The sequence below is a fragment of the Rattus rattus genome, chromosome 4 (assembly GCF_011064425.1).
Source record: "Rattus rattus isolate New Zealand chromosome 4, Rrattus_CSIRO_v1, whole genome shotgun sequence".
Lineage (NCBI taxonomy): Eukaryota > Metazoa > Chordata > Mammalia > Rodentia > Muridae > Rattus > Rattus rattus.
The window spans coordinates 116,829,218-116,848,463 of record NC_046157.1 but is presented as its reverse complement, the minus strand read 5'-3'; the positions used below and the strand labels follow the sequence as shown (position 1 = coordinate 116,848,463).

Sequence of the window (19,246 nt, the reverse complement as noted above, 5' to 3'; positions counted from 1 at the left end):
TTTTTGTAGACTCAGATTGGTTGGCCAGAGATACACAGTTGAGGAAATCATGACACCCAAATTCTCCTAACTAGAGTTTCCCACTTCTCCTGACACTTGAAGAGAGTTACTCTCAAATGATCAAACTCTTAGCCACACATTGAGGACTCTCTGCATCTCATTCTGATTTCTACCATACCATTTTTCTGAGGGGCAGGCTATTTTTGTTTGTTTGTTTGTTTCTTGTTGTTGCATTTGTTGCATACATTTTCACATATATTTTAAAATAACAATTAACCAACTCCAATTTGTGCCTGCTCGTATACTTCTGACTGTAGGGCCATCTACTGCAGTACAGTTAACCTAACCTAAAGAAAATTAACTCTTCCTCCAGCAGAAACCATCAACTGTCTATAGTTTATCAGTTGGGGTGGGGGTCATGGACGCCCCACTCTATGCTAGAAGGCTTGAAATTGTGTAGGCAGCCACAGCTTGAGGGAATTCATGTGTTTTTAGCCAACCCTCCTCCTTTAGTAGGTTCCTCCAACCAATGGTGTCTCATTCATATGTTCGGTTGGGGAGTAGATGGCAGTATAAGGAAGGAGATCCAGGACAAGCTATGGGAGGAATTGGGGGAAATATTATCAAAATATACTGCATGAGGTTTATAAAGAATTGATAAGATGTTATAACCAGATAAATGTTAGAGTCCTTTCACTGGTTAAATCTAATGAATACCTAAACACATTTCCAATTGTTAACCAATTTCTACCTTCTAGAATAAAGCACACTCCTCATGGTTTAGAATTTAGAGTAACCATCTGGCTGTTTGCTCTAATGCTTGTTTATATTTGTACATCCACACCCCAAGAACGTGCTAGGCTGACTCCATGTCAGAGTCCTGCAGTAGTGATGATCGCCCCAGAAAATAGCTGTGGAGCTCTCATTTTCTCTTCACTTATAGAACAAGATTAGACTTGTTATTAGAATAAAAAGGGCATTTTAAAATCAATCTGTTTCCTGTTCTGTGCTTGTGTCTCTCTTCTTAATTTCCTTTTCTTTGTGAAACTCCCTCATAGTATCAAATGCCACCGTGTCATCAGGAACAGACGAAAAAAAAAATGAATGAAACAAAGTTACTAGTCCAAAGGCCCCTTCAGAAGGAAGGTATTTAGTAACAAGAAGAATGAAACAAAGTTTCTAGTCCAAAGGCCCCTTCAGAAGGAAGGAATTTAGTAACAAGAAGAATGAAACAAAGTTTCTAGTCCAAAGGCCCCTTCAGAAGGAAGGAATTTAGTAACAAGAAGAATGAAACAAAGTTTCTAGTCCAAAGACCCCTTCAGAAGGAAGGAATTTAGCACAAAGTTGGCATTTCATTTTATAGACATAGTGTTGGGAAGGAACACCATCATAGCAAGTAACTTTAAGAGTATATCTGACTTATTCTATTTCCAAGGAAAAGCTCCAGATGGGTTGAAATGTAAATAAACGATGATTTTGCTCTATGCAACTGACTAGTGTTTTATCATTTAAAATGACAACTAAATTCATATCTGTTGAGATGAGAAATCTCTCTTCTCTAGGTCACTGTCAAGTGAACTAGGAAATTTGGGGATGGGGGAGACAAAACAATCACTCGTGTTTGATTTTCTGTACAAGGTGCTACAGTGCTTTTATAATTCTTTGAGCAGGATATGGGCTCTATGAAGGTCAAGAAATAGTGTGGAGAGAACAACAGAAGGGCACTGACTAAAATGTTCTATAGGGATTACATCCCAATCTTTAAAGTCTGTTTAACTCGTCCCCTGTGCTTTTACTCCAGTGGTGGATGTGTGTTTTACATGAAGCCTGTTTTAGCAAGAAAAACAAAGAAACAAAAACCCTTATTTCAAAGAATAATTATATTGCCTTTAACATAATTTAAGGTCCTATGCCTTCAGTTTATTTGACTACCCAATGTGATTTCTTTTAAGGTTTACATAGAAAATCAAACAGGCAACATAGCATAGGATTATATTATATATTCCCCTTTTCTAATAGAAAGCATTTTGATACATATTTAAAGCATGCTAAATTGGCTTTTATTAGAATAATGAACATTTCCAAAACCTAGGAATCTCACTTGCGTGTTACATGGGAAACCACTAATCAGTAAATATGACCAAATACCTCCAATAAAATCTAACCTCATAGTTAAATTGCATTGGCCTGTTTCAACAGTTCTGAAGTGAGCCTTTTACACACATATCTTTCTTTAAGGCACCATACCATGGAAGAGGTATTGATCGTGCAATCATGTGACCTACTAATCATCCCTACCCTCAGAAAAGGCCGGAAAAATTAGAAAAGGATAATAGTGCATGGCAAAATTGTAATAAATCTACATTTCTGTGCCCATAAATAAAATCGTGGAATTTATTTATAAAAGATGCCTTCATTTTGTTCTATTTCAAGTTTCTACAAAATAGCCTTGGCTGTGTCTCTTGGCCCCCAAGTCCCCAAATCTTCTCCACCTGGCCCTGCACAGGAGGCAATGCAGCAGCCAATAGCATGGGTTACCTGTGGATTCAGCAGCCCTTGCCCCTCTCCTTGCTGGCTGAGGATTGCTGTAAGGGAAGGAGAGATATCGGAAGTTCTTGGTGCCTGCCTATGGGTAGCAAGAAGAAACAAATGCAGAATTAGGATACTATAGTTTCAACTGACACACAGACAAAGGGAAGGGAGCAGCTCTCTGCTGAGCCGTTTGCTAGGGTTGTTGGCATTTAATTATGTGTGTCTAAAGGACACATAACTCAATACGTAACCCCACCCCTCATGTTGAAAGGACCTTTGTCAACTTTCCAAAGTTACTGTCGCAGCCCCACTGAGTATCAGCCTTCCAGGCTGTTCTGTCTAGGAGCTCCTATATGATAAGCATTATACAGCCTCTGCTAGTAAGATGTCAGGTGATCACTGGTGATGGAAAGAGGTAGCCTAGGCAAAAGCAAATCATTCTAGACAAGCTTCTGAGAGGCCTAGAAGCTTTCATCTGAGGAGTCATGACCACCATGGCTCCTGGGGATAGACTAGGCTCAGGACCACTTGGAGTCACTGGTCTACCTTGGAAAGCATCTCCTCACTATACTTCATTCACAAATGCCTGAGTCCCTGGACTCCTCCATCCAGATGAGGGCGCTGTTCTGGTCTGTTGCCCCCTAAAGTTTTTCCATCTCTTTGGTAGCAAGTGAAGTCGGAATAAGTAGTGAGTGATTTGCCCTCAGCTGATGAGGCCCTGCCCCAAGGACAGGCCCAGTTATTTGGTGACAGATCCACACCACATACTGGCTTTCCCCAGGGCAGACTCTGGCCTTTCCGCAGGCTCTCCCTCAAGGTGTTCTGGCGGCGGATCAGGATCTCTTTGGCCTGCTTCTCACTTGTTTGGGGTTTGAGGTTGTATTTGTTGTAGGACAGAGTCTGTAGGTAAAGCATAATAATATTCAGGTAAGAATGCCAGTGTTACCTCCAGTGGCATCATAGACTGCTAGAGTAGGTAGACCCAGAGCATGGGCTCAGCTTCGCCTCTGGCATGACTGAGCAAGCCTCAGTGGGGTTAAGGCTGCAAGCAAACTCAGGACTCTCAGGCCTGGCTACGACTGTGGATGGTGAAGCAACTCTACCCTTACACCACTATGGTGCCCACAGACTGTGGCTGTCCTGCACACCCACATTCTTTCCAAGATTATTTTCAGTGCTAAGCCTTTAGATGTGATGGGTAAGAAAAACATTAAAACTAATTTTGAAAATTCCACAAAGTTTCTGCTTGAAATTAAAGATGAGAGGGGGGAGGGAGGGAGGGAGGGAGGGGGAAGAGGGAGGGAAGGGGGAAGAAGGAAAAGGGAGAAGGAGGAGGAGGGGAGGGGGAGAGGGAGAGGGGAGAGGGAAGGGGAGAGGGGAGAGGGGAGAGAGGGGAGAGGGGAGAGGGAGAGGGGAGAGGGAGAGGGGAGAGGGAGAGGGGAGAGGGGAGAGGGAGAGATTTCTCAGTGAAAATACTCCTTAATTTAAAGACCAGACCAGCTTGACGAACTTTAAATGACTTTTCTCTCCTGCCTTCACCTTTCACCAATGGAAGCTATCATGGACCACAGGCCAATATCTATCCATAAACGTATGTTTGATTAAGTGGAACTTCTTGTCCCCACTGATGCTTGCTCCAAGTTCATCAGTGAATGTCTGATTTTCTGGAGTCAGTGAGTGATACATTGCATGTGCCAATAAACTGCAAATCTCTGTTTTATAAGAGGGTCACTGTTGCCTGTGTCCTCCTTACTGGTTCATGACTTGAAAAAAAAAGATAATTACTTCAATAACAAAAGGTGGGTAGCCTATTAGGTGCTATAACAAGCAGGAAATTAAAAATGAATAATTATAAATGTGGGTCTTCCAAAGGCTTACAGTCATCTGCGGGAGTTAAGTAGACAGGGAATTTCACCTCTACATTCAGTTGAGATAAGATGTTAGAACCATCCAGGAGGTATGTAGCAGGGCACTCACTCAGGCTTGGATGGGGCAGGCTTGCCGGACAGAGCCTGCAGCCCTAAGTGGGTTCTGCACAGGAGGGAGGGCCATAAGAACTGAGGGACGGAAGTGACCAACCAACTCTGAGGGAAGGTAGAAGGAACCCCAAGAAAAGATCCAGTCATGAGTTTGTTATTATGAGAGAGAGACATAGTATTCAAAGACAGTAAGCACAGGCAAAGAGAAGTGATGGATGACAAGCCACACACAACCTGCCAGGAGTCAAGACCTTATCTCCCAGCCAGGTATCCATCAGTTGGGGAAACATGCTCTCAGATGCCATAAAATCATTCCCAAAGATAAGAAATGAATGTCGAAATACATACTTCCATACAACCCTTCCACAGGGGTCGAATACTAAATAGTTATACCATGACTCATAATGGTAACAAAATTACAGTTATGACGTAGCAATGAAAATAATTTTATGGTTGGGGGTCATCACCCCATGAGGAACTGTATTAAAGGGTTGCGTCATTAGAACCACTGCCATAGAGTCTGGGCTGACCTTTATTCTTTGGTAAGTTTGGGGCATGCCTCTCTGTTTCCATCTTGCTGTGTTGGGGGGCCCTCTGTCTCTGCAGTGTCACTGGGAATCTCTAGAAGTTAGTCCTTCACCTTCCCCACCTATGTACATGCTATCCTGGACACACTAAAAGGAAGTGTTTTTAAAAAGATGTGGCCAGAATCAGAGTTGGACCAGCACAGTTTCATGTCAACTACAGCTTAGGATAGGCCAGAATCGGACCCTATATTCTTTCTGGCCCTGCTTAGAAGTGACTGCTAAGCCCCACGACTGACTCTTAGCTATGCCCAGTGATAAATGTTTCCATCTACAAGTCCTACTCTTATTGTCCAGATGTGAAGACAACAGATGACTTCTACACAGTCTTCCTGTCAATCCCTCAAGCAATAGATACTATACTATATACTATATAATATACATGTGTGTGTGTGTGTGTGTGTGTGTGTGTGTGTTTGTTTTCAGTTATTCAGGGTAGCATTTCCAGAAGATTTTTCTATGAAAAAGTAGAAGACTTTTGAGGTAGTGGGAAAAACGGGTGTGTTGTTAGAGTTTTTGTTTGTTTGGTTGGTTGGTTGGTTGGGTGGTTGACTGGTTGGTTGGCTATGGTTTTGTCAACTTGACACAAACTGGAGACACTCTGAAAGGGGAAAGCCCAGTTGAAGGACTGTCTTTATCACATTGTAACTCAGTCTTTAGGGCATTTCATTAATTCATGGTTGATGTGGGAGGACAAACCCACTGTGGGCAGTGCCATTCCCTATGCAAGTGGTCCTGGGTGGTATAAGCAAGCAGGCTCACTTCCTGGAGTGAGCTAGGAAGCAGCAGTGCCCCTTCCAGTGATTCCTGCCTATGCTCCTGTTTAAGTTCCTGCTCTGACATCCCTCAGTGATGGGCTGTGACTGAAAGTGTAAGCCAAGTAAACACTTTCCTCTGGGGTTGCTTTTCCTCAATGGCATTTGTAAATCTGCACTAACAGGGAAGGGGATTGGTGAGGTATATTTTCAACAAACTAAAAATGGAGGCAAAAAAGTACCTGCAGCCTATCACTGCACCCCACTCCCTAATCCTACTCTGCTTTGACTCCATTTGATGCTTAGCAATGAACTCTTTAATGAATGTGGACAATATATTCAAGGAAGGACGGGAGATGCTGCATAGCTTAGAAGAAGGATGCTGAAGACCAGACGAAAGAAGACGGTGGCTATCTGGCTCCATATCAATCACCAATCAAGAAAATGCTCCCCAAAACTTGATTACAGGTAGTATGATGAAAGCAAACCCACAACCAAGGTCTCTTCTTTCCTGCCTCTAGTTTGTGTCAGGTTGACAGAAACCTAACATCACACCTACTTGTTTGTCCTCTACATCTGAGGAATGAAAGAGGATGTGGGCAGTGGACCATTTCAAAATGTATTGGAGTTTCAGAACTCCAACCTCCTTCCCTGTATCAATAAGATGGAGAAAACAGTGAGTGCCAGGTACTCACTGGGCCTGGCTCTCACTAAACTAGCCACGCTCCACACCAGGAAGTTCTTATCTACTTAGTAGAGGTGAAATGTGATAGTCCTGCTGGAACAGTTTCGCTTGGAATGATCTGAAACCCATTGTATTCCTTCAGCCTTTCTGACACCAGCCCCTTAGTCATCAGCATTTCTGACACAAAACTTCAGACCACTGACCTTCCCTGACTGTGTAAGTCTGGAGTCTCAGAGAGAACACTGGGCAGGAGCGCAGCAGAGAACTCTTAACTTACATGTATCTTATAACCTTGACTCAATCCGATCACCAAGTTTGCTAACCCCAGCATCTTCTACTTGAGAATGAACAGCTTAGACAGTTTCTTAATCTCATCCAAAGAATGACCTAGGGCATTACCACGAACAAAAGCCCTCACAAGAGACATACTTAATCATAGCCAAGAAACAGGATGGACAAATGAGCCATCAGACTTGAAAAGGCTTCTGCAGGAGTGACACTGATTTGTCTGTCATTGACTCAGGCTAAAAACTAATGAAGAGACCATACCAATTCCAGACCAAAACACCAAGGCGCCAGTATTTCCCTACAGTCCAGCTTTCAGTATTATAGCATCCTGACTCTGATCCAATAAGCTCTATTTGTTAACTTTTAGCATAGTTGACCCCACTGGACAACCCGATGGCTGCCAGGATCCTACGCGACAGGAGGATGGATGGCTGCATCTGTCTTCCCTTTGAGGATAGGCAGATCTGTGGGCTCTGAAAGCTTTAGCCGCATGGCTGGGGCAGCCTGACCCCTAGAGCCAGCAATTGGATTTGCATTCATTCTAAGGCCACTGTTGCCAGCCTCACAGCCCACAACTACCTTTCCCTTCTTCAAGCACAGCACAGGGAGGACAGTGTGAACAAGGCACAGCCTGAAGACCTGATAGGGGCAAGGCAGGGTAGAGCAGGAGGCTGCGCAGAGGGCTCGCACATACTCTTTGCCGAACTTGGTACATGTTTCTCGTCAGAATGTCCCGCATGGACTCCACGTCTTCGGGGGAAAGTCGCTTGATTCCCTGTATCCTCTCAGACCTGGAGACGACAGTGGAGAAAAGGCATTATTTTTCTGTCTGGGCAAGAAGTGCCAGGAAGAAACGTTAAGCCTTGCCCTGCCTCGGAGAAATTCCTAAATTCCAGGATTTTATGTGTGCATAATCCTTCCCGCCACCTTAGCAAATCAATTAAGTCCAAACATATGTTTTGACTTAAAGATTTAAAAATATCGCTTCCTTACAGTTTCTGTGTTGTTATTATTGTGAGCAGTTTCTAAAGGGGGTTTAGCAAGGTCATGACCACCATCTAATTTATAAAATACAATAAAGGTCAATTTTAGGAAATGGTGCCATAAAATGTAATCCCAACATTTAATCCCAACATGATACTTAGTAGAAAAAAAAAAAAAACAATCAAAGGTTCGTGTGGCCGTTTTTGTTAGTTCTGTGCTCGGATAGACAGTTCAGAAGCCAACATCATCCACACCACTGCCTTTTGAGACTCAGTGGTAACGTCGGGTTATTACGTGAATAAAGTTCTCTGGGAATTGTGACATTAGGGGTCTGTCGTGGGTAGTTTTATTTGTCAGTTTGAAATGACCTAGAATCACATGGGAGGAGAGCATTACTGTAGAAAAACCTGAGGAAGATTGTCTTAACTGTCTTAACTGATGACGAGGACCCAGACTGGACGTGCAGCAGCATTCCTGGTCCAGGGCTCTGTATAGCTTGTAAAAGTATGCAAAGATTGCTGAGCACTGAGCATGCGTGCTTATGCTGGGCATGCGCACTTGCCTTCTCTCTGCTGATTTGGCTATCATGTGACTAGTTGCTTCAGGTTTCTGCCTGACTTTTCCCAAATGACGGACTGTGTTGTAGAACTGTGAACTAAACTAGCAATGTCTCCCTACATTGCTTTACATCAGGTCAGGGCCTTACTTTTGGTTAAAGAATAATTAAGAATGGGGAATCACATTTTACTATTTGTGGAATCAAACTATTTGTACCCTGAAGGTCAACCCAGATGAGGCACTGGGCATCCAAAGACTTTAAAACTTAGCATCAGGGCCAGGTTTGCAATCAATGTCTGATTGTCCTCTGGGATCTCAAAGCTAAGACATAGCTATGAAAAAGAATTCTCAAGTGACAGATGTATTTGATTACAATCTAGTATCGGTAATCGAGAAAACTTTTACTACACTGGAAATATACATTCACTCTAGAACATAGGCACTTAACAAAAGGGAGCTGAAAGTTCAGTTCTCCTTCCAACGCAGCTGCCGTTCTAACACGCTGCCGTTGCCCGGGAAGCTTTTACTTTAGTAGTCTCTGCTCATTTCTTGGAAGCATAAAGGCAATGGTGGCTTCAATATCTCCCTCCCATGCTGTCAGGATGATTAATCACAGGGATGAATCATTAATTTCAATACAGCCAATATTTTAAGTACTGTCCCCCAAACCTTGCAGCCATTTAACATTAAAGGCAGTGTGGATGTAATGTGCAATTGATAAAATAAAGTGCTTTTATATGGGGTACTGTGGTGTGCAAGGGCTTTCTCAATTGCTGTCTGCACAATTTCCAATACCCTTTCTTTAAAATGACTGAAATTTAGGCACCATTATTGGCAACTGTGTAAATGTCCTCCAAAAAAAACTCATTCTGACTTAGGTACACCTGCTCACACGGTATGACCAATACATTCCACCATTATGGGTGTGTGTGTGTGTGTGTGTGTGTGTGTGTGTGTGTGTGTGTGTGTGTAAAGTGGATTACTAAACAGAAACACCAGCTAGTCAAACATTTCTATGTTCTACATTTATATAAAATAAATAGAAAGGGAAAAAGCCACCGATAAAGGAAATGGCAGGTGAAACTTGATACAGCAGCAGATTTGGCATTTTCCCCAGTTTGTAATTGACCACTCCAGGAAGGACCAGACTTAATTAAAGTCCTCCTGGGTTGCTGGCTAAAGCGAGTAACACCCAACTCGCACAGCTGCACCTCCCTCTAACTCACATTAATAAGTGGCAGCCACGGTGATGTAAAAGCCCCGGCTCACTTGAACCAGGTGATACCTGGGGTTATCTTCATGTCCCTTCAGAGGCACAGCCATCCCTGGAATTCTCACAACATAGGTGCAAGAAAGACCCCACCCTTAGAAAACAGTATTTCCGGGGACCTGAAGAGCCGGCAATTGAGAATTTAAATGGCGCATCTCTTTTCTCTGGAGCACTCATTTCTTCTAGGTAAAGAGGATCACTGTTGCTAATATACAACAAGGAAATCTAAATCCAATAGCCTCTGAATTCACATTTGTCATGAATTCTTTTCTTCCTGCTTCCTTTCTCCCTTCCTTCCTTTCACGAGATGCTACACCAATGTAAAGAGACTTGAAGTTAATTATGAGACCCAACAAACACTATGTTCACACCATAGTTAAGAATATCGAGAGATCAACTACTGGGGCCTAATTCCTTGAGAAGAATAAATCTTTCAATAGTCTAGTCATGAAGTCCATGATTAGAGGTCGAAGGAATGACTGGTGGCCCTTTTGATTTGCAGTTAGCATTCCTTGTAAGTTACTCTGTCTGCATGGCTGCCTGCAGGGTTCCTCATGAGTTACTCTGTTTGCACGTCTGTCTTGCAACTCTTTCAAAGGCCACTTCAAGGTCCAACTCTAGCATGTGTGAAGTGTGGCTTACAAGGACATGATATTTTATTGTGGAACTTACATCAGAAACTACGACACATAGTTGGCTGTCAGAATGGTGATATAAGAACTTGATCCCATCAATATGACATTGATTAAAAGAGTTCTTACACTACTATGAATTTGACTAATTATTTCAAAAACCAACACACAGATGGGGGCTGGAGAGGGGACTTGGCAATTAAGAGAACATACTACTTTTTCAGAAGACCTGTCTTCAGTTCCCAACATGCACTTCAGCTCCTGGAGGAGTAAATACCAGGTCTCCAGGGGCACTGCCCACATACAGACACTCACACACACACACACACACAATTAAGAAAGAAAGAGAACATGACATGCTCAGGCTCATGAGAGTTTAGAAATAAAATAATTTGAGATTATATAGGTATCTAATTACCCAATAATTTATGGCTATTTTAATGCTTATAATATTAATTTATATAAAATTAATCTACATATCTGAGATAAGGTTGTGTGTAGCTCAGGTTGGCTTTGAACTTCTGTTCTTCCTGCCTCAGCTTCCCAAGTGCTGAGATTATGGGGGCTGCACTGCTATACCCAGGTGGTGCTAGGAATCAAACTCAGGGCTCCACCCATGCTAGGCAGGGGCTATAGCATGGAGCAGTATTTCCAACCCTAATCAAACTATAAAAAGGAAACTGCATTACATTTACTCATCTACTGTGTATGTGTGAACATGTGCACTGGTACACATGTCCAACTGTGCACTTTAGAGGTCAGGAGACAATTTGTAAGAGTCGGGCTCTCTTTTGTTACCCTACGGGTCTGGAGGATCAAATTCAAGTCATCAGGAGGCTTGGCAGCCTGAACCTTTACCCACTGAGCCACCACACAAGACCATAAGCTTCAATACTCAGCACATTGTTATTGCTTTGTCATCTCTAAGGGTCCCATGTGAGATACACAGCTCCATGTTTGAAATAACAATAGAAATGCATGTCCAGCTCTCCCATAGGGCAGTTTGGGGATCCAAGTAAGTGCTACTATAAGGTATTACGGCATGAGGAACAGCAATGGGATTCCACAGAGGCAACCTCCTCCACGCTGCACCAGCCTTCCCCCAAAGGCTGCAGAACTCAGAGACTAAACAGCTGCCTGACAACTGCTTAAACGCGTAGAGCAAAGCTCTGTGTGCATTTGGCTGCTCTCCTCTCCTCTCCTGGATCCCGAGAGGCGGCTGAGTACGCAGCTCTTTCCTCTGATTGTATGAAGGCTTGGTTTGGGTTCTGTTTGTTTTGTTCCACTTTGGTTTGGGAATCAGCTACTTTGATCTCAAGAGAGGATTTCCTTTTCTCTTGGTGTCCTACAGATTTCTACTGAGATCAAATAAATATAAGTTAAAGGCTAAAACCGTATTCAACACTGACTCTAGCAAAAACCTTTCTCACTCCAGTGAACTTGCTCGATTGGGATATATGAGGTGGAAAATCTCTTACCTGCGAGACTCCTGGTAATCTTAAATCACAGTCTGGAGGACTCAGAGAGAGGAGGGGAGTGTGCCAAGCAAAACCGGCTTAAAAATAGCCTTGAGGTCAGAACTGAAGCAGTTACTTATGGCTAATACATCGTGATGTTATACAGAAGTTCAAAATATGTTTTAGCCCAATAGACTGAAACATAGATGAGATTCTGGCCAGAGATAAGAGATAAGCACCCTTACATTCCTAGACCAAGTGATCATATAAGTAGGGTGTGAACTGCTTGAGGAAGTTCCTGGTGGTTTGGTCTGTCTGGAACTGTCCAGCCTTTCTCTGCCTCTACATTAACTACAGTTCATCCTTTGATGGGTAGGCCACAAAGCAGGAGGTCATGTGACACACACTGCTCCTACAGTAACATTGATTTTTATTCTTTATTATAATGCTCTGTGTGGTCTCTTCTGTTAAGGGCAGGACTTATCCTTGTCTGAGGGCAGGATCTATGACTGTCTTCATGGTGTTTAACACACATACTAGGTGCCTAATAGGCCATGAGTGTAAGGGGTTAGCCAGAAACCTTGGTCAAAAGCAAGATTTGAGGGCATTGGCTTTAAAAGTGAAGTAAAACACACACACACACACACACACACACACACACACACACACACACACACGGGGGTGGGGGGCAGAGAGACAGAGACAGACAAAGAGAGAGATAGAGACAGAGAAGAGACAGAGAGAAGACGAAGAGACAGAGACTTCGATGGATAAAATAGCAACATAGTGAATGAAAACAGAATCTGCCCTCCCAGTCTTTCCAGCCACCTCTGGCTCCACTGTGGCTCTGGGCAACATTGCCAATAAATATTTGGTAGCACATTCCCATTTTAGCATCAAGCATCTCCGTTTAGTTGCGTAACGGGCAGCACAAAACAAACAAACAAGTCACCGAAAACAATCCCACAGATAAATAAGGTGGAAGACTTTCCGTTTAGACCGGGGCGCCTTTGGGGACACTTGTTTACCTCTTTCCCTGGCCCTGTGAGAAGACACTGGTGTTTCTGATTCATTAGCAGGTGAGGGGGAAGGTGTTACCTGTGAAATAACACTCAGGCAGTTTCTGACAATTTTATTGCTATCTATTTTTAGCTCCGTTCTCAATCCACTGCCCTGATGTGAGGACATAATTGAAGCTCATGATCAGGTGTCATTAGTTGAAGAAGATGAAAGGGGGTGGGGGAGGATGCAGCATTCTTTCCCTAAATGTATACTGTGGCTTACATTTGCGACCCTTAAATCGTTGCTCAGAAGAAAGCTGAGCATCTTTAGGGGTTAAGTCTTGAAATACTGAAGGAACTGTTGTAAAATGTCAGAGAATTAAAGCAGCTTTTAAAAATAATCCAGCTCTGGGGAACAATTGGTTAGCAGATGGTGGAAGATACACACACCAAATAAGGCCTCTCCCTATGCCTTGCCTCCACATCCATTCTGAGTCATATCATCTTCTTCTCACTTGGAAGCCAGACAGCACTTCCAAGCTGGCCTGGTGGATTCAAGACGAATCCTACAATCTCATGTAGGCTCTCCCTGTTGCAGACACCTCTTCAACTTTAAAAACCTGTAAGTGGTATACCACACCTCTTATGCCACCTCATCTCCTCCCTGCCGTGGTTTAGACAAAGTCTTTCTCAAAGGTCCATGTGTAAAAGCTTGGTCTCCCTGGTGGTAATATTGAGAGGTTCCTGTGGGCCTTTATATGGTGTCCCCTAGTTAGAGGCTTTTAGGTCATTGGAGTGTGGTCTCAAAGAGGAGTTACAGGGACCTCACTTTAATCCTTCCCCACTCCCCTTTATTAAGGGTATGTACCGAGACTCCAGTAACAACCTCTCGAGACCCAAAGACTTGACCTGAGACTTGAACCCCCAGAACGCTGAGCCCAAACTACCCTCCCTGCCCTTTTACAAGTAACCTGCTTCATATATTTCATTGTAGTGACACAGAAAGATAGATGTATACGCCAAATCCAAGTCGGGATCCCAAACAGCTAATACCTCTCTCCACGGAAGTTAGAAAAAAAAGATGAAAGTTTTCACAAAATACAACAGTGGAAGGAGCAGAAGAACTACAGAACCATGTGGACAGAGTTTGTAGGAAAAAATTTTCTAATCAAGAGGAAAGGAAAGAAACATTATAAAATATCCTGCCCATCTATGACTTTACTTAAAGGAGAAAACTTCGTTAAAAAGTAATTCCCCCAAACTCGTGAAACTATGCTTGAGGCAAAGCACCAACTATTAACATTTAGACAATATTATTTTATAATTCCTTTCTCATAGCTAAAGCCCATGTCATAATTCTTTGGTGCAGTCCATAGCACTCCTGAGAAATGAAGAACCGTTATGCTATGGTTTCCAGTGGGAGAGCCTCAGGCCTTTGGGTGCCTGTTGTTGAATGAGTCATTGGGCCCTCCATCTCCTCGTCCATCAAATTAATGGTTTTGCCGTAATGGTGACTGCAATATGTCACCTGACCACAGGCCCCAAATCACCAACCAGTCAGCTACTGAACCCCCATACCATGAGATTTTTTAGCGCGGGTATTTGTTATAATCTAGAATGTTAACTGCCACATCTATCTTTCAGCCCATTCTGGTCTGCTACATGTTTCAAATGGAGCCATGACTTAGCCCTGAAATTCAGATATTAAAAGTCTAGATCAAAAGGCAGGTGGAACTCACTGATAGGGTGTGGGAGAAGCCACAGAGCTCAGTAGCCCAGTCTCTACCATCTCGATGGCCTGTTTCATCTCCAGCTTCTTATACAAAGAAACAATGCTTGACTTTGGCTGGTTCCTCCGGATTAGAATTTTCCGCAAATATCTATGGTCAAACTTCTTGAACCTAAACACGAAAACCAACATCTTTATGTATATTATAGAAATAGGATTTTTTTCTTCTTTAACAAATTTCAACTTAACTCCACTCTGAAAATTATCAAAGCAGTGCCTGAAACCTACCACATTTGAACACATTTAAAAAAAATCAAAGCATTTGTGGATTTTTTTTTCTTTTTTAATAGAAAATAATGGCCTAGTAGCTGGAATACAATAAAATCAACTAATCAAAGCCTAGTGGCCCTAACACGGTGAAATCAACTAAACGAAAAGAAAGAGACAAGGTACAATCAGAGCCAAAAGTGTGCATAAAAGGAGTCAGGGTAGCCTAGTCCCACTGAGCTCCAACTACAAGAAAACAATTGAGTTGGGTGAGGCTTTTGAAAAAGTGTTGCCTCTTAAGAGCTCCTAAGAGAAACGGCGGCTGCACTCACAGTAATGCTGCTCTTTTCAATGAGAACTTTCTAAGTTTAATAAGGTTGCTAGTTAGAGAGTAGTTTTGCCTCATCGTACTTCAGGTCACTTTGAATCCTGTCAATTAAAGAAGAGAACTATCCCACACTCCAATACACACACACACACACACACACACACACACACACCAATCATCTCAAAAGCCTGAATAATGGTTGACCTGAATAGGCCCAACTCTATTGGCAGCTACGACAGTTACCTCGAACATCTGGTCGACCCATTGGCCTAAGTCTCGCACACATGCAGTGGTACCTTAAGAGCCTCTCCAGAGTCCCTGTTTTCAATGCTTCCACTCATTTCATTTTCTAAGGGCAGTTGTTCTGCCTGCTTCAGTTTTTAATGGGGCACATAACTTCCTGGAATGTTGGCTTATTATCTACTGTTTGCTCCCCTGGATCATGAGGTACGCAGATGCCATCAGTTAAGTCCTCAGCATACAGCAGGCAGTCCTCCTGAGCTTTGTCATCTTTTCAAGTCACCTGATCTTTTTGAAGAGGCCACCCCTTGACCTTCTGACCTTTCTCGAGAGATGCTATGGCTCCTTCTCAGCCCTTTGTAATCAACTCTCCCAAACCTGTTGTCACAATATACTTCACATTTCTTTAGCAGAGTCCGACTTGATCTTGTACTTGCCAACTCTTGTGGCTGCCATTGTCCCGACCCTGTCAGCCACATACCTCTTGACATGCCAGATGCTTCCTGTCAGGTTGGCTCCTCCTGATCCCCTCCCATCCTCTCTGTTCACTTCTCCCAAGCTTCCTCTGCTCTCCCACTTCCTCATCAGCTCCATAAGGAGTTCTGAGTCTTGTGTTCAGTCTGTTTCTCTCCTCACCTTTAAAATAATTGTATATATGCCCGAGAGGTAGCTTCTCACTACCTGCTGATGACTTACCATCTGTGTCCAGCCATATTTTTCCTCCTTGAGAAGACATTTGAAATGTAGGATGTGGTAAGCAAAAAGCCTCTGGGCATCTCAGAAGAATCACTGTATAATTGAATCTTAGAGGTCTCCAACTATGGTTTCTCTAGGCCCTTAGTGAGTCACTAAAGTCTTCTACAACTTCATGGTTGGTCACAAAGTTGAGCTACTTTTGTGGGGGAGGGAAACTTTCTACTTCCCACCATTTCTTGTGCTGTTCCTATTGGAACTGACCTGACCCACCTCTATGGCTCTTCCCCGACACTCTGATTTTCCATGTTGGGCAGGCCCAGCTGTTTCCTGTATAGTATAACTCCTAGGTCCTTCATCTTCCAGGCCCACTATTCCTCAAGGAGCCATCCTCAAGAATCCATTATTAGATAATGAAACTTTACCCTACTTACTTATCTCTCACTTGGTAGTGACTCCACTGCCCACACACATCTTCAATCCCAGCCTTCAGATGATCCATAAGCTGCCAAACCAAAAATAAGAAGATGAAGTCAATGAAATGCTAGAGAAATATGAGCTCTAAAAGTCACACACACACACACACACACACACACACACACACACACACACACACACCACAGACACCCTATAAGCTTTTGAAGGCTAAGAAAGGCTTTAATTTACTCAAGTGCAAACACACACACACACACACACACACACACACACACACACACACAGACACACAAACACTATAAGCTTTAAAGGCCAAGAAAGACCTTAATTAACTTAAACATAACCTCTTCTTTCACAGGAATTCAATTCCTCTTTCTTACTGAAAGATTGTGCAGATAAACTTCTTCTTGATAATTTGCATCACATACAATGAAATCATACCTGGCACTTGGTTTGAATAATACTTTTCTAAGAAGATCTAGAAACTTCTCATTACTGAAATCATGTGGAGGAAAAGTATAATGATTACCTATTACTTTTGCTGTGAAAAGAAAATCACATTTCTAGTTTACGTAGTTTCCAAAATACAGTTCTTCAGATGTTCTGCTGTAATGGGTACATTTGTCTACATTCTCCATTTTTTCACATCAGACAGGTAATGTGTGAACCTTATAATAAGTCTAAGGAAGGGAAAGACTAAATATGGAGTCTACACACTAATAAACCAATATAAGATCTTCATCTTCATTTTAAAAATTCAATCCTTTAGTCCAGGAAATTACAATTCAATGCACAATGCCCCATTTGTTTTGTTTATGATGATTTATAAGAATTTTGGAGAAGTATAATTTTAAAATGCTTATAAATTGATCTAGAAATAATTCAAATAAAAAAGTATCTAGGTTTATGTTGGCTTCTGTTTCATTTTGATTAAAAAAAACCGAAAAGATGAAAAATTATTATTTAAACCCTTAATTGGTCTACTGTCTTCTAACAATAGTCATAATATTTATTTTTTGAGGCAGGGTCTGTATAGACCAGGGCAGCCTGATCTCACAGAAGTCCATTTACCTCTGATCTTCAAGTTGTGGATTAAAGACTTATACCATTAGAGTTGGCCTTAGTCATAACTTTATAAGAAAAATAAATAAATAAGGAGGTAAAATGTTGAAGTTCCACTAAAAGACAGGTTGTTAATTTTTCTAAGCAAGATAAGAATAAAGACGAAAAATGTATAATCAGTTTAAAGAATTAACATAGTTTTTAACATTCTCTGTCCTAATCTGTTAAATATCCTCAAATAGCTTTACAGTTTGTTATTTTGATTCCCTGGAATTCAAATAAATGACTTTATTTCCTCAGGTATCTATTGGTATAATATTCAAGACTAACACATGAAGATGTCACCCATCTGTACAGTATTAAAACTATCAGAAGTAGGGCCCTATGGGGTAAAAGTCACAAAGAAAAAGGTCTAGTTGAATTATCCTATTGAGCTTGAGTCTCTGGAGCAGCTACAATGACAAGGCTTCCCAGCCATTGTTTGTATACAAGCAGTTTGGTGAATACTTTGTATGTACATGTGTGCATGTGTGTGCTTGCATGTGTGTATGAGTGTGTGTACATGTGAGCATGCATGTGTGTTTTCTGAATGTGTGCAAGAGTATGTACATGCATATATGCATGTGTGTGTGCATATCTGCACAGATGTATTTATGTGGCATGGTTGTATGTATAAGAGTGTGTTCACGCATGTATGCATGGATGTGTACATACATCTGTGTGCTGGTATGTCTTTGCACACACTAGTCTTTGTGTCTATTCATGGACATCATCCTGAACATCATGGTTTTGATACTATGTTGAACTCAAACAGACAAAAGTAGGAGTCATATTTGTGAGAAACATTGTCTACAGCAGCCACTAGGACCATATTGAACAATAGCAGCGTGACATCCTTCTAGGTGTTAACTCGATGAGGCAAATCTCTAGTTATCTAATCAAATGCTAATATATATTTTGCTGTGACTGTATTCTGAGGAACTGAGAGAACTCACCAACAGTTGCTTTAAACAAGGAGGAAGATCCTAGACAATCTGGGGGTGCTAATTAGATCAGCTGAAGACCTTCAGAACAGAGCTACCTTGGAATTTTCCAGTTAAAAATCCCAATTGTTGGACTGAGTACACCACTCAGTGGCACAGTGTTTGTCTACCATGTGCGGGACCCTATCTTTCACCCTCAGAACACAACAATAAAGGAAGCCTGTAGAAACCGAAAGAGACAAAGAGATAGATTCTTCCCTAGAGCTTCCAGAAGGAATAGCACTGAAATACCACTAATTCCAGAACTCTAAGATAACATACTTGCATCTTAGAAGCCACCACAATTGGGTTAATTCCTTGCAGTAGCAATAGTGTAAAATAAAAAAAAGTGCAGTCCCTTTTAATGGAGCTAAAAGGAACAGGATCAGTGAGTCTCCTGACAGCTACAGCCTCCTCCAGGCTCTCAGGGGAACACAGGAAAGAAACATCGTATCCATTTATCAGAAAGGGCAGTTAACTTACACGGATGTGAAGCTCTTCATTGATGGACTCTTTTTTATTGGTCTTTCTGACATCCAGGTACCTGACCAGTGGGCCAATTGTGATCCCCTGTATCATAGATAATAAAATAAAGGTTTGCTGAGGGGAGCATTGTTACTGTAGAGTAAAATTCTATCCTCAAAGCTATAAAATGCCCAATTTATATGCATTTGTTTCTAGCATCTATGTGATTAGATGTGTCACACTTTAGTTCTTAGTTCTTCTATATACGTCAACAAAATAG

General features: G+C 42.1%; 1 protein-coding gene across 1 annotated transcript in view; it reads right to left on the bottom strand.

The window, feature by feature from the left end:
* Slc9a4 (solute carrier family 9 member A4) overlaps window positions 1-19,246 on the bottom strand; it is a 53,406-nt gene that overhangs the window by 2,854 nt on the left and 31,306 nt on the right. Inside the window, exons 6-11 of the mRNA XM_032901018.1 lie at window positions 18,985-19,071; window positions 16,417-16,487; window positions 14,465-14,626; window positions 7,518-7,614; window positions 3,301-3,432; window positions 2,539-2,626 (exon numbers count right to left, since the gene is read on the bottom strand). Coding sequence (XP_032756909.1) covers window positions 2,539-2,626; window positions 3,301-3,432; window positions 7,518-7,614; window positions 14,465-14,626; window positions 16,417-16,487; window positions 18,985-19,071 — 637 coding nt within the window. The remainder of the gene's footprint in view (window positions 1-2,538; window positions 2,627-3,300; window positions 3,433-7,517; window positions 7,615-14,464; window positions 14,627-16,416; window positions 16,488-18,984; window positions 19,072-19,246) is intronic.